This window comes from Podarcis erhardii, assembly GCF_964252035.2.
Source record: "Podarcis erhardii genome assembly, chromosome: 4".
Lineage (NCBI taxonomy): Eukaryota > Metazoa > Chordata > Lepidosauria > Squamata > Lacertidae > Podarcis > Podarcis erhardii.
Window position 1 is genome coordinate 48,367,747 of NC_138508.1, and position 15,784 is coordinate 48,383,530.

The following is a 15,784-nucleotide window of genomic DNA, read 5'->3' on the forward strand; positions in this document are numbered from 1 at the left end:
TATCATCCATTGCTCCCACAAGAGGGTTTCTGTTGTTGGCTGGTAGCCTTTTCCCCTACCTGTAGGGCCCCACTACTTACTAGTCTATTCATGTTGCTTGTTGATTCATTGGCAAATGTGCACACTGCCACTATCAAAAAGAACTGTGTGCCTTCTGGTAATATTTTTTTACATCTAGTCAATTTTAAAACTACACCATAAGAATCCATTGCATCCAATATAGGTCAAACCCTGGTCTCTTTTTACCAAACTGCAGATGATTGTCTCAACAACTTAGACTGAGTCTATCCTCATAACAGAATGAGGGTTGTACAATGCCAAAGTGCTACCCATTCATCCTGCTGGTGGGAGATTACACTGTGGAATGCTCCCCTCTGGGTTTTCCCCCCAACCTAACCTTCCCTGCAAGGGAAAACAAGACTGTAGGAATTGTGCTTAGCTAGAATTTTTCTCCTTGATGTCTTTCTTTTTGGACACTTTCACATGGAAGATCATTCAGAAATGGTACCTCCTATGTGCACTCCTGTGTGGTATTGCTCACCCACCACATTTTGTTGCCTTATGCACAGTTGTGCGTGCTGTGGCTATTGGATTTCCCGTCCTTAAAACTGAAAAATCATATTCATTTAGACTCTCTTTACATGAAAAACTTAACATACCACTGACAATTTTGACAATTCACATGCTATCACTTTTTTGCAAGAGACTGTACCATTCACTTATATAGAGAATTAGCATATTATTTTATGTCACCTTGAATAATAATCACTAACATTTTTTGCTTTTTCAAGACTTCAGTGGCCTGAATTGACATTTCCAGGAAGTATGCACAGTGACTCCCAAACTTCCTTACTTGGCAGTAATAGTGTATTCAGTATCTAACCATATTTATGTAGAACTGGGTTATATTTCCAAGGTGTGTTTCTTCAGTTAAGGGATATTCAGCTGCCATATAGTTTTCCATTCTGCTTGGGCTCTGAGATTCTTTTGTAATTCTTCATAGCCTACTTTAGTACTTTCATCAAATTCTGCCATTTTACTTTTCACAGTCTTCCCCGGGCCATTAATGGATTTTAAAAATAAATATCAGAATACAAATCATTAGACTATTTCACTGAACACACCTTCGTGCCAAAAGATGTGTCTGATTATTTATGCCTATCATCAACTCAGCATTTAATTTGAAAAGGGGCTTAGCCTCAGCCCGAACATCTGTTGGTTAAAGACAGCAGAGCAAGTGAAGTAATATTAATCAAGAGTCCCCCATTGTATGTACCATGTGCACTGAATTAATGACAGAAGCAGGGCCACAGGACCATATCACACAAGCCTGATGGCTGCAAAGGGAACCCTTTGAGTGGAAAAGGGAAAGGAGGATGCCCACTACTTCTCCACTCCAAATAGCAACTGTCCCAAACTGCATCTCTCTTACTGCAGAGATCCAGACACATCTTTACTCTCACAGTGCAAGCTTTGGGCAGAAAAAGAAGTTGAGGTTCTGATTGGGGAGGGAGGGACAAGCAGCTGGCAAAGACAGAGTTAAGCATCTACTCTTGCTTCCACCCTCCATTAGAAAAGTAGCCATTTTTTTTATTACACATGGTTTTGAATAATGTGTAGTTCTGCCCTAAGTAACTTCAGCCAGCTGTTTCACATCTGAGATTAGCAGAAAAAGCTTTGGGGTCAAAGAATATAACTTCTTCAGGGCATGATTCTGAGACCTGCCATTTTGGGAGTTATGCACTACTTTTGGCTTCCAGTGATTTTAAACAGTAGTCAAAGAGAGGCATTCTTTCAATACAATGACAACAACAACTTGGCATTTTGTTTTGGTGAAAAAGACTTAGAAAAACTTTATAACACACAATATCAAATAGAGAAAAAAGCAACTCAGGGTAACTTCTAGCTTAGTCATCAAAGTGTAAACCTATGCATGTCTACTCAGGGATAAATACCACTGTGTACAATGGTAACCCAGAAATTCTATTAAAAATTCAGTTAATGTATTGGAAGTCTGCAACAAAATAATTGCTTGATTTATTTATTCAAATCAGTGTGAGATGTAATCTCCCCATCCCCATCTGAACATTCCAACTCCCAAATGGGAGTGAATAAGGGAAAGTATTTGAATTACAACACCTAAGATTTAAGGTGGATTCCAGTGTTGAATCTACTGCCACTAACAGAATCTGAACATTTCTCCCCACTTTGTTCCCAAAGCCTTCATTTGCAGAAATAAGACGCACAATCAGTTGCACATAAAAAATTCACTCAAAGAAGTGGATTGGCGTGATTAAGCATAGTTCAATAAGTTTGGAGAAAATTACTTTACATATTAGTTTTGCAATACCACTGCAGTGTTTATGATGTTGCCTGAACACAGTGACACGCACAGCTAAATATGAAGCAACTTTGACAGCAGAGCTTAAAAACCGGAAGTTAAACCACAAGCAGATAAAGAAGATCAAAAGATTTTAGTGATATGTATACCATCTCCTCTGAAAGTGCCTTGATGTACTTTTTACCCATCTTTTTCTTCATAGTCATGGAAATGGCTCGCATCTTCTTTCCAAGGCTTCCCCCACTATTTGGTGATTTGTTATGTCCCAGTTCTCCACCATCACTTACAGCATCTGCTTCACATATCTGGGTTTTTTAAAAAGAAAAAAAGTTTATTTAAAACTTTATAGGAGTCTCTTGGTGCAGCTTTCTGATGATACATGTAGCAAGTCATTGTTTTCTGCCCTCAAATTACAGTTTGTTTATTACAGGCAAATTGTGTTAGAGTTCCACTGGCAAGAATCTTTTGCTCTAGAAAGAGCACAAAATCAAGAACAGCTCCTGCCATTCTTCAGTGCTTGGAAACGTACCAGGCTGACTTCAGAAGCATGGGAGAAATTTAAAGACTTTCCCTGATACTGCATTGAACCTCAGAAATACGTGGAGAGCCAGGAGACTTCTCAGCACTTTTTGAATGTCTGAGACTAAATGTAATGAGGGTGAGCTTCACTGTGGAAGAGGTCAGGGTTGCTCTTTCTCATGGACACCCCACAGCCAGGCTGAGCTTTGAATTCAACATAATGTAAGAAGGCCCTTCCCCCTGTACTTCAATGGGGGAATAGGGTAATGATGATAGTACTCTGGTGGCAACAAAGCAAGGCAAGATTTGTTGGCCCTTGTCCAGTTGTGTTTGGACATGCCTCTTCAAATCTCCAAAACTATGGAAGGTGGGTGTATAACTAAACACCAGCAATGTAACAGGCAATAGACAATAGATGACTATGAGATGTACAACTTCTCAACAATAGCAACCTGCTGTTTGAGTGTTTTCAGTGTTTCCCCCTCCCAAAACCAAGGTTCTGTGTGCTGTATCATCAAATCATTAAGTCTGCACAAATTTTACTCAATTCAGCAGTCAGTTTCTCACTCAGCTGGTGCAAAATCCACTGTATTTTGCACAATGTGCTTTCTGTTGCATGTACAGAAGTTAAGGAGCCGTTATGTAAAATAACTAGATTGAGTAATATACAAACCTCAGATGAATCATCTGGCTTTGAAACTGACTGATGCCTGCGTTGGTCAAAGTTCCCAAAGCTACTTGCTCGCTATGAAAAGAAAAAATATATATAGATAAACACACTAGCATAATTATTTATTTTTAGAGTAAGCTGATACAAAGTTTTCATAACTTTGCTGAGTGTTCCAGTTGGTACATGTTATGCATTCATATTTGACATATGGTCAGCGATTCAAATACATTATAGATGAGCAATCAGAACTTTGCAGAGTTGGAAGTTATCAGTTGTTACCTTTATCCTGAGTCCAGTCCCAAAGGTTGGCTCTACTCATCAATCTCACCCTGAGCAGGTAGCTACAGTTGACTTTTAAAGTAACTAAGGTCAAATCCACACCATACATTTAAAGCACATCCAACCTACATGACTCCCCATCCCAAAGAATTGTGGGAACTGTAGTTGGTTAGAGGTGCTAGGAACCATAGCTATGGGAGGGGAAAATTACAGTGTCCAGGATTCTTTGGGGGGAAGTCACGTGTTTCAAATGTGCACTGGATGTGCTTTAAATGTCTGCCTTAAGACACACACTTTTTGTTCTCTTCTACGCAGGTTTGCCAAACACTCCTAATGTACTACAAAGTGTTTTTTAATTGCGATCAAATCAACAACGGATAAGGTAGGAACAATGAGTTGGATCCAGATTTAGTGTTATGCTTAATTTAATCCCTACTGGTTTCAGTGAGTCTACATATTGCCCTTTTGGTTCTGCAAGGGTTTGATGGTTGGTTCTGAAAGGGTCTCATTATGGGTATGTTTGCATTGCTGACCGTTATGCAAAGTGACAAGTGTGCATTCAAGTTCAGCAGTGGTGATTCTAAGACTGATGTTCATGTAATTGACACTAACTGTACACTTTACAAAGTAGCTTCCTTGGAGAATTTTCACTCTGGAAGGTGCCTCATCTTATTACAATCCTGGTAATAAATCACAAATTTGCTACCTGTGTTAGGTCCCATTTCTTTTACATTCTTTTGAAACTAAAAATAAAGAGTAATAGACAATTTACTGATGGAATAAAGTTATCATTTGGACAACTAGTTTGCAATCACATGAAGATCAGTCTTGCTAGCTGCAACCCTCTTTTGATTGTTTATTTGATTTTATAGCTCACATTAATCCTCAAGGCTCAGGAATAATTCCTTATCTAGAGTTGCAATCTCACTAGTGGAAAAAAAATCTGATTGAGTACAGTGGAAATGACTTCAGAGTAAATTTTCTTAGGATTGCATTGCTATTCATTTTCAACACCTCTTCCACCCCCCAAAATGGGGCAATGGGGAGGTCATCATGGTGCAAACACACCAGCAGGAAGGCCAAATGGGGTCTGCCAATGCGTTTGCAGCACACTGATCTCCCTGTCTCATCTCTCCTCCCTCCTGGTAGGCAGCATTGCCCCATCTGCTGGAAACTAGTGTAGTGGCTCTGCCCCACCTAGTGAGCCACTACTGGTCATGTGAGAGTTTCAGGCCTGGGGTTATCACATCCATCCCATGCACATAGCTGCCGAACAGTCTGTCAATGTGGCCCTTGAGCTACGAAAGCTTCTCCACTCCTGGCTTACTCTAATTTTATATCAAGCTTACTTTGCCCCCTTATTTGATTCATGGTAACAGAGCATTTTCATTGCTACCCATTACATATGGTGTGTGTGTGTGTGTGTGTGTGTGTGTGTGTATACCTTTTGCAAATGGGCATCAGATATCCCCCTCAGTTCGTACAGTTAACATTTCATTTACAGATTTTCTATATTAAATCAATGAACAATATCCTGACAAGTGGTGAGAGGCATCTCAATAGTGTGATATAACACACAGTGCACCAAAGATTATGGGCCTATTAGGCAGGATTAACACCTTTTGCTGACTTTTCAGTCCTGCTGAATATGCCCCACAGCACTGTAGATAAATGAAGGAAGGCTACAATTCACCACAATGTTTAATTGAGGAACAGCTCGTGCCATGATACAAATTTAGCAGCCAGTGCCTTTCAGTAGCGTTTGGGATGCCTACAATGAATCCCTGTTTATTGAAGTGCCGATGTGATAGTGAGACACTGAGGAGCAGAGGGGAAATAATGCTTATCGTTGCTGTTCTCATAAAGAGCCAGAGCTGAGGGAAATCAGTTATTCCTTTCGAGGCTCACAACAATCTTCTATCCTATCTGAGCAGAGGCCTTGGGCTATTTTGTCATGTACCTTTGTGTTGTGCCGTACTTATTAAACATTAATAAGAGCTGCAGGATGGTTTCCACCATTCTCGATAATGGCCTTGTTGCACAGGAGAGCATTAAGCAGGGCTACTTCAGCAATTCTCAGTCCCAACTTCTTTTTTCTCCCCATTAAGTAATCAATATAGCTGCCACCTTTTAAAATGCATTCAACCCCATGACAACAGTGTAGAAAAACACACTGAGGAGCTGAGGGCCTGCAGTGTGTGTGTGTGTGTGTGGGTGTGGGTGTGTGTGTACGTGACTCCTGAGTCCTTCTGCTCGCCTGTGCCTTCTGCTCGCCTGTGCCACATCAGCTTCAGTGAGTATCTGCCCGGTGAAGCCATTGGTGTAATGTGGGAGCCTTATTTTCCAGTTTTACAAAAGCTTTTAAAGCAAATGCAAGTCTCTTGGAAGAGAATGGGCCATTGATTTTGACACTGGTATTCAGAATCCCATAAAATTAAGTGATTCTCTTTTGGAAGGATGACTACATTAAGCAAATTAATCCCCCTGAACATAAAATGTGCTGCGGGAAGGGAAGGGTTTGCATGCACCCATTAAGAAGGAGCAAGAACGCAGAAGGTTCCCTTTGGGCACCAAAATATTTCTGATTGGATGATTTGCCAGGAGAAGAGGAATGTGAGAGCTGGTGAACAAGCTTACTTCTTGGTCAACTCACTGCTATGTTTTCAACAATTCAGCCCCTGTAAAGCTAGTTCTGGTGCCCTCCATCTTGTTAGTCACATGGAGTTGAGGTTGCTGGAGGATGTTCTGCTTTGGCAAGGACTATGAACTCTTAAGTCCTGATTCATAAATACCCCATGAATCAACATAGCCAAAAATCAGGGATTATTTTTTTTGTTCAGATATTTCTAAATCACAATTTCATAGAAGAGATAACAAAGCAGTGTACAGCTTAAGAACAAATACTACAACAAGAACATCATTAAAAGCATCAAGAGCATATCAGCAAAGCTGGCTGATAAAAAATAAATCAAATTGCAAAGGGCTAAACAATACAGTTTTTGCTGTAGAATGGTGGTGAAGCAACATCTGGATGGCACCATGTTGGCCACCCATTTCTTCTTACTTGCTTTTCCACCTTGCTTTTCCTTAACTGAAGGCTCTCTCTATATATGTATGCCTGTCAATTAAAAAGTAGAGACATCACCTTGCCAACAAAGGTCCGTATAGTAAAAGCTATGGTTTTCCCAGTAGTGATGTATGGAAGTGAGAGCTGGACCATAAAGAAGGCTGATCGCCGAAGAATGGATGCTTTTGAATTATGGTGCTGGAGGAGATTCTTGAAAGTCCCATGGACTGCAAGAAGATCAAACGTATCCATTCTGAAGGAAATCAGCCCAGAGTGCTCACTGGAAGGACAGGTCCTGAAGCTGAGGCTCCAATACTTTGGCCACCTCATGAGAAGAGAAGACTCCCTGGAAAAGACCCTGATGTTGGGAAAGATGGAGGGCACAAGGAGAAGGGGAAGACAGAGGACGAGATGGTTGGGTAATGTTCTCGAAGCTACCAGCAGGAGTTTGACGAAACTGCGGGAGGCAGCGGAAGACAGAAGTGCCTGGCGTGCTCTGGTCCATGGGGTCATAAAGAGTCGGACACGACTAAACAACAACAGATGCCTGTCACTATTGTTAGGATGTTCTTCTTTCCCCTCCTCCTTAATTTTTACTATATACTTTTGAGAAGAGGTTTTCAGCACAGAGGACAGGAGGTGTAAATGTGCTACTGGTTGAGGTGCTGACATTGTTATAATTGTTGTATTTTCCATTCCCCGTCTAAATCATCACTAACTCTCATTCTTCCTTTCTGGGAGGTCTGTAGTACACTGGACTTCCCGAGTTAATCCCTGCATCACATTCCTCAATAGTAATAATCAGCATTTAATACTGGGAAATATTAACAGAACTAATGCTTACAGCCAGACCCAAGACAGCCATAAACCGTATCTTGTGCTTTGTTAGGTTATGCTAACTAAAGAATTATCTGTCTAGCTTATTAGCATTTGGTGAGGCAGACAGCCTTAAGATACCAAGTTATGCTTTTCTATGAGCACAAATGGGGGTTGTATGAGATGCTTATTAGTGCTTATTAGATTGCAACTATGGTAAATATGCACTTCAGGAAAGACAACACAGAGCCTCATGCACCACTAAGACAAAGGATAAAGAAGTGGGAGATCATGTGCTGGCCTTCTGAACAGGAATAAGGTTCATCCACCTGCTTTTATAACATTGGCTTTTATTTGTCCCGTGTGCAAAATCTTTTTTTAAATATGGCCATAAACTGTTTCATCACCATAAGTGCTCCTTTGGAACTGGGTTAGTATCTTAGCATAACTGTTGAGAGACTTTAGTGAGCCGTTCACATCTCAAATATTCATCCAGCTTTGTTCACAAGGCGCTTCTTTTTATTCGTGCATGGCATTTTCCGGCTTTGTTAAGAATTATGGGGCAGAATGCATCTATTCTGAGCCATGCAGTTGTGAAAGCACTCCACCTAGTCCATAGCTGCTTCCAACCTTTCTGGGCTTTTTGACATTATAGAACTGGGGCATTCAACATAATATATGCTCTCTTTGTAAAGGCAGCCTTCTGATCTGGTCCCAAAAAGCAGGTTGTGGTTGACTTTGTTAGCAAGTTTAGTCGCTGTGTCTCTGTGGAGATGTTTTGCAGATATTGGCATACATAATAAATAACCATTTCCTGAAAGCATCTCAGTTCTTTAAGCTAAGGCTTTCAACTTTGTGATGGCATTTACCTTCTTTGCCCCATGCTATGTGATTATTGGTCATTAAATTTGAAAAATTTGAAAAATGGGGATGTTCAACTATGTTGAGATCCACAATCTGGGAAAGCTCTAGATGAATGCTTTCTTCATTACAGGTGTGTGTGTGTGCAGGCACAATCTGCTTTAAATCTGTTTTGTGGACATGTCTATCACAACTTTAGTTTTGGGAGCTCCAGAAGAGCACTACGTTCAGTTAATGACCACCACAAAATGACGCAGGAAAAATAAAAGGTGCATTGGACCCTTAAGCACTATTAAATACTTCATAAATCTCATTAACAGACTATTACAAAAATCACTGTCAATGGGAGAAACTGTTTGTCTTGCCTGAAGCCATTGATCATGGCCTCCATTAAATGAATGATAAACTCCCTGTTGTCTTCATTGGAAGTGTGATCAAGCTCTTTCGTTCCTTTTTTATCAATGTTGCTACCACATTGTTATGAATCATAATGTCAAATAATGTTATGGTCATGAGAATTAGAGCAAATATGTTCTAGGAGATAAGGTTTGTATTAAATACAGGTCCTAACCTGTCCCTATTATATCTAACTTCCTTCTTGAGCTTCTTTAGTAGCTGGAGATTAAGAAAAGTTTCAGTCCCCTCAGCTATGTTTTACTATATCCATCCAGCAGTGCCCTTGACCATAAGCAATGACCAACTGTACACTAATTCTTAGGAAGATTTTTTTTTATAAAAAAAAGGAATGTGGAGGAGAGGGAGGAATTTTACTACTTTTAAATGAGTGTTTGATGCATCATTTTGGTTTACCTGATTAATGTGCACAGCAAACTCAGCCACGAGAGTTGTAATGTTTCTGCAAGCTTCCCTAAAGCGAAGCTCAGCCATTAATTCAATGGCACATGTCAGCTCAGCAGAACAAGGTCACTCTTCTCCTTCAAGGGGAACCTTTTTAGAAATAATAAAACTGACAGAAAGTTCTTTTTTGCATGCTTTATATCACCTGAGGTTGAGTGCTGCAGTGAATATAGCAGGGCTTATAAACAACCTCATGCCCAAGCAGCCCCCAACCCACCAGGTTTTTTGAACCTAAACTTTTTATTTTTTAAAAAGCCAATGACAGTTTTATGCACAGCAAATACTCCATATCATGTAATCCTAAATAAATAAAAATAAGTAAATATTTTCTTAGGATTTTTGGAAGAGAAGGTTTGTAAGCTCAATGAGCACAAATGGCTGATGTTGCAGGCAGCAGGTTAATAAGGAAGAAAAATATAGAGTGAAGGACTTTGTGTAGTCAATTCCACAGAGGTTTCACCTTTGAGTGCAAAGTGGGGAAAATTTATTTCAAATATTATTGGATTGCCCTGTCTCCAGTTCATTTATATAGCGGACTGTAAATCTGTAAAAGGACTTTTTAAATGTAAAGTAAATGCAAGGTTGATCCAGCGCACTGAAGTTTACAAATAACTAGGACCAGCTGAGTAGCTGTTTGACAGATGTTAAAAACTGAAACCTGCTGACTTAAATGCAGAAAAGAAAGAGCAAAGTGTAATCAAAACCCCAGTACTGAAGCTGCTCCATGTTTGGCCCAGCGCTGCATTTTTTAGAGCAGGAATGGAACCAAATGTACTGTATAGGTTATTCAAGTGACACGGGTTCATATGCAGATGGCCTGGATACATTGGGTGTCCAACTAAGTCATACTGGAAGCAGACTTAATGAAATTTATGCACGTAAGTTGGACTAATGGTGGATATCACTCATAGGATATCCATGTGGGCTCTGTAATCTCTCCTACAGTTTAAATGACACTGGGTTGATCTGAACATTGCACTATTACAAACATTCCATCTATGCAGGCATATCAGACAGGAGAATTCCCCTTCCCTTTCCCCATGAGCTGTTCAGAGGGGTTTCTCCTGAGCCCTGCAAGCCACTTGGGGGAAATGCAGGGAGGAGAGAAGAAGAAGACCTTTGCAGAGGGCTTCCACTGACAGGATTTGCTACGTGAATCCCACTCAGAACTTATTTTACACACACACACACACACACACACACACACACACACACTCTCTCTCTCTCTCTCTCTCTCACACACACACACACAGAGAGAGAGAGAGAGAGAGAGAGAGAGAGAGACTGTAAAAACATCTGGCCTTGGGAATTTCTCATTGAGAGTGTTTTTGACTGAGTTATATTTTTGTTGTGTTTATTCTTGGTATCTATTCTATTATTTTTATTCACTTCTCAGTTGCTGAAAAGCACTTTGATGTTGGAAAAACAGTAGATATACTTATTCTTAAAAAGCACATGAATTAATAAGAGCTTGAGTTCTTATCAATTAATGCATCGGCAAGTTGATCCCAGTTGGACAACATGTCCACTGTAAAAAGACTAGCCACTTTACCAATGCATTTACACCATAAAAGAGCAAATTATGCAGTCACCTAAGTGAGTAGGCAGGCAAATTCTGTACTCACTTCTTTGCCCTACTGGGTGAATAGCCTAACATCCAAAGATGTGGACAAAGCAGCGTCAGGGGCATGGCTCAGAACTCTTCTGCCCTCTTTCATTTGAAGTGATATTTTTCTCTAAATTGTTGCTCCTTGTTCTGAATCTCAGATATTTTTCAAATTAGATAAGCAGATATTTTATCTAATTAAGTTCACACACATTCACATTATGTACAGTGATCTAGTGCAGCAACCCTCAGAAAAATCTGCCATGCAAAATATGGTAAATTCTGTCTGAGTATCATAATCATTTTTATTTATTTTTAAAAAATGAGGTTAGTAGATTAGAACCATCTGGTTTGGATTACTGGAAGTTTTCTGTCACCATTAAAAAAACCTTCAACCACATCCTCTTGCTGCACTTATTTTTTTAAAAAAATGATGCCTGACATACATGTAGCACAATCTTAGATGGGGGACAGCGAGCTCTGGAAATGCAACACGAAAACCAAAATGATCCTTAAAATCCCATTCACCTTTTGGGAATATAATAGTAGAACTGATGATGGCACAATTCATTATGATTTTGAATCTCTACAATTACAGGGTCACAGATTAGCAAACTGGACCTAAACTACCATCACAACAATATATTTTAACATGATTTTAAATTGTCTTTTGTTACCTGTATTACAACTTCCGAAATTGTCTTTAGTGTTAAATCAATAAATAAATCTTAAAATGAGAATGTTATGATATATGAACACAATTGAAGAAAAATGTAAATTTAAAACAAGGAACATCTCAGTGAAAAAATTAAAAACTTAAAAACAGCAACAAGCAATCATGAACAGGAAACCATGAAGAAGCTATCCTCTGCAGGCCTCACTGAAATAAATAGGAGCTACCACGGTAAACAAAGTTTTCTAGGGGATTGTTTTGGCTCAACTGTCTACACAGAATACAAGAAAATAAGCAGTATTGTTGGCTGCAGAAACTTTGACTAATGGACACCCCCCCACACACACACTTGTGTGATGATGAAGCAGCCGATGTTAGCTCTGACCCAGTTTAATTTACAAGGCCTGCAGGAAACAGGAAAACCTTATCTGTATTGTCACCTGAAGTTCTTTTTTTAACTGAATATGAAGACAAGTTTCTATGCATGTGGGTGTCATCCGATAATGCTTACAGGTATTTCCAGCAAAAATCATCATACCCAGATGTTATCTGTTTGTGGCTGTTTTGCAGAACTTGCAAATACCTTGACAGTCTTCTTGGAGGATTGTACTAAAGACCTTTGATGACAGACCTATGTGCCATCTCTGCCTCTAAGCATAAATTTACACAGTTGGAAGCCAGAAAAATGTAGCTTTATCATCAGCTCATCACCTCTCATTATTGTAGGAATAAATGCAAATGGAGGGGGGGAGGAATGTGACTGCCAAATAGGTTGTAGAAACCAGCTACAATGATATGAGTAGCTGATTAATTATGGGCTCAATTTCTTTATGAAATCTAAACTTTTCTGTTTTAAATCTGAATCTCCTAAATGCCTTTGAAATAACATTAGAAAGCTTAACCCTGGTTAATATTCATTAATGGTATACAGTCTCCACGTTGCATATCTTGGTCTTTAAAACCCACAATTATATTTTGAATAATGAATGTTTGGCATGACAGTAACTTTTATTTTTGTATCTGCTATTTTGGAATTCATTGTATCCACCGTTAAACAGGAGAACAACGTAGGAAATTTATGAAGAATCTATTTGATCCATAAGCACAATTTTGTTTCATTTTTAAAAATAAAATAACAAACCACTGAATTGCTCCACCACCTCCTAAGAAAAAATTGGGACATTCTCCCCCTTTCGCTGCACTAACTTCCTGTTGCTGCTTGCTGACTTGCATGCTCCCCCACACCATCCCACCGCCACCAGTTGCTAGTTTGTACCCCCCATCCCACTGCCGCCACTGCTTGTCTGCTAGCCCGCCCCCCATCGCGCCACCGCTTGCACATACGCCACCTTAGTGGCTTGTGTGTGCGCATGCCCACTACTGCATGCCACACTGCACCACCACTCAGCTGTGTGCCAGGGGCTCACCGCCACCACCACACACTGATTTACTTCTAGAAGTAGCACTGTACATCACGAACCTGCGGCCCTTTTCTGTGCATGTTGTGGTAGGTGGTAGCTGCCAGCCACCCAAGGTGCTCTACAGCTTCTGTAATTCCAGGAATGTCCCGGTAAAAATGGGGCACTTAGGTAGTAAAGGTAAAGGTAAAGGGACCCCTGACCATTAGGTCCAGTCGTGGCCAACTCTGGGGTTGTGGCGCTCATCTCACTTTATTGGCTGAGTGAGCCAGTGTACAGCTTCCGGGTTATGTGGCCAGCATGACTAAGCCGCTTCTGGCGAACCAGAGCAACGCAAGGAGATGCCGTTTACCTTCCCGCCGGAGTGGTACCTATTTATTTATTTGCACTTTGATGTGCTTTCGAACTGCTAGGTTGGCAGGAGCAAGGACCAAGCAATGGGAGCTCACCCCGTTGTGAGGATTCAAGCCACGACCTTCTGATCGGCAAGTCCTAGGCTTTGTGGTTTAACCCACAGAGTTGCAATGCACTTAAAACTTTGTTCACAAGCATATGCTAATGATTTGAGAACTGCAACAGGAAGTAATGACCTGCACGTGTGAATGAGTCACCATGGATAGAACTTAAAATACAGTTTTTGAGTCAGTTTATGCAATCAGGATCCTGTCTGAAACTGAAATGTACAAAAATCAAGTAAATCAGCCCTTAGATTCCAGCAATTTTGATTGTGGTTGTGGTTGTGCCCCATCCTCCATCCATTCCTGGACAAAGTTAAACTCATTCATCCTCATCAAGCAGCTTTTTCCATTTGTAGGAGAATAGAATTCTCCACCGGCTACCACTTCCCTGCTTTTAGGAATGATGGGAGCAGCTCTTTACATGCTACTGTGTGAAGTGTGTCTCTGTGTGCACATTAGCCTGTAAGCCCTGCAGTTTGAGGTTTTTTCTAAAAGCGCTTTTGCCGACATTGTTTTGCAGGTGTCCACACCTGCATGCTGTGCAGACAACATGAGCAGTTGCCACGCAGAGGTCATAGACCCTCTAGCACATCAATTTCTTTGCTCCCTCCCTGTTCAATGCACACTGTACTCTATGAAAAAATGCTTATAGGTTTATTGAGATGCCAAAAGTCCAGTAGCACAGGTTACACATACAGTTATACTGCACTCAGTGTTTGCCCAGAGGCTTCCTTCAGTTGTGCCACACAAGCAACTACGTATCTTTTTTACTTTTGGCATTGTGCTCAGAGTGTTCCTGCCCTAGCACCAGACAGGCCTGGAACATCACACAGTTTGATTTGTTCAACAAGGAATGCAAAAAAAAAAAAAAAGGCACTTCATAGACCCTCTGGCACTTCAGGCTTCCAATATATCTGTTCCCTTTTATACCAGTTAATTCCATTAGAGTCATGGTGGTGACTCTATCACCATACAGCTGTGTTTTGTCCAATATCACCATACAGCTGTGTTTTGTCCAAGGGCAATGCACAAAACGGATGCTATCAAACTGCTACCATAAGCATCAGATAAATGGCTCTTGGTGGAAAAGTTTTTAGTGGTTACAACACTAAGTTGATTGAAGTTTCGATAAACTGGAGTGATTACTTAAAAAGCAACACCACAATAAATACCATGGCAGAAGCCAGACCCTTCCCAATTGTGTTTGTGTGCAGATGAGAAAGAGTTAATGGTGGCTGTTTCCATCTGTCCTTTTAAAGAGCATAAACACTTAAGGGAGGCTGTTTCCGCCCCTTCCTTTCAAATAGCAAAACATTAGTGAAGCCTATGCAATTCTCCGAAGACTAAAATATACCAATATATTTGGGGATTTTTTTACAAAAGCAATTGATTATCTTCAAAGTAATCCCAACACCAAATGGCTCAGGTACCTCTCAGGTTAATATCTTCATGGAAGGATGTGGGGGAGTATTTACACAAGTGCAGTCCAACAATGTCACAAAACTCTCCCCAGAGGAGGTTCCCATATGGCATTCTCACTTTCCACACAAGGAAATGTAAGATGTAAGATGGCTTATAACTGTTCTACAGAAAGGTGCTTTCAGAACACCAAAAACATGCTATACCAACAATATGAAGATGATAGTGTGTGTATGCTGACCTAAAAAATGCATCTCTGAGAGACACTGAGTGTCTGTGTGTAGCTGCTCAGTTTACCCACTGAAGTGAATAGGGGATTCTCGTTTATACTGAAGCTCATTTTAAAAGAAAAATAAATGGTTGCTAGATAAATATTGAAACTACTAAGCATGACTGTTACTAGTTTTTGTAGAATGCAATGCCTGACCATCCAGGAAGGCACGCAAGGAAGTTCATTGTGAAATCCTGCCAGTTCCTTTGCAACTATAGGTGCATGTTTTAAATGTTTCCCAACCATATGGTTAGTTTGGTAACAATCTTCTTTAGAGGGGAATTGCAAAATTCAGTATGATGAATGCAGAATTGATTTTAGTTAGGTTTTCCCCACTGTTCCCTACTTTTAAACACATAGTGAAAATCAGTATAAAATGTGTGGAAGACACACTGGCTTAGCACCACTATGCTTTTGCATTAAAGGTACCCCCCCCCCGTATGGGCCAGTCATGACCGACTCTAGGGTTGCGCGCTCATCTCGCTCAAGAGGCCGGGGGCCAGCGCTGTCCGAAGACACTTCCGGGTC

The 15,784-nt window shown here is 40.5% G+C and overlaps 1 protein-coding gene across 3 annotated transcripts in view; it reads right to left on the reverse strand.

Moving 5' to 3' along the window:
• The window catches only part of SAMSN1 (SAM domain, SH3 domain and nuclear localization signals 1), a 74,717-nt gene that overhangs the window by 19,739 nt on the left and 39,194 nt on the right, over positions 1 to 15,784 (reverse strand). For all 3 annotated transcript variants that reach the window (XM_081858527.1, XM_081858525.1, XM_081858526.1), the window contains 2 exons: positions 3,534 to 3,605; positions 2,491 to 2,646 (listed from right to left, as the gene is read on the reverse strand). In XM_081858527.1, the coding sequence (XP_081714653.1) occupies positions 2,491 to 2,646; positions 3,534 to 3,605 (228 nt within the window). The remainder of the gene's footprint in view (positions 1 to 2,490; positions 2,647 to 3,533; positions 3,606 to 15,784) is intronic.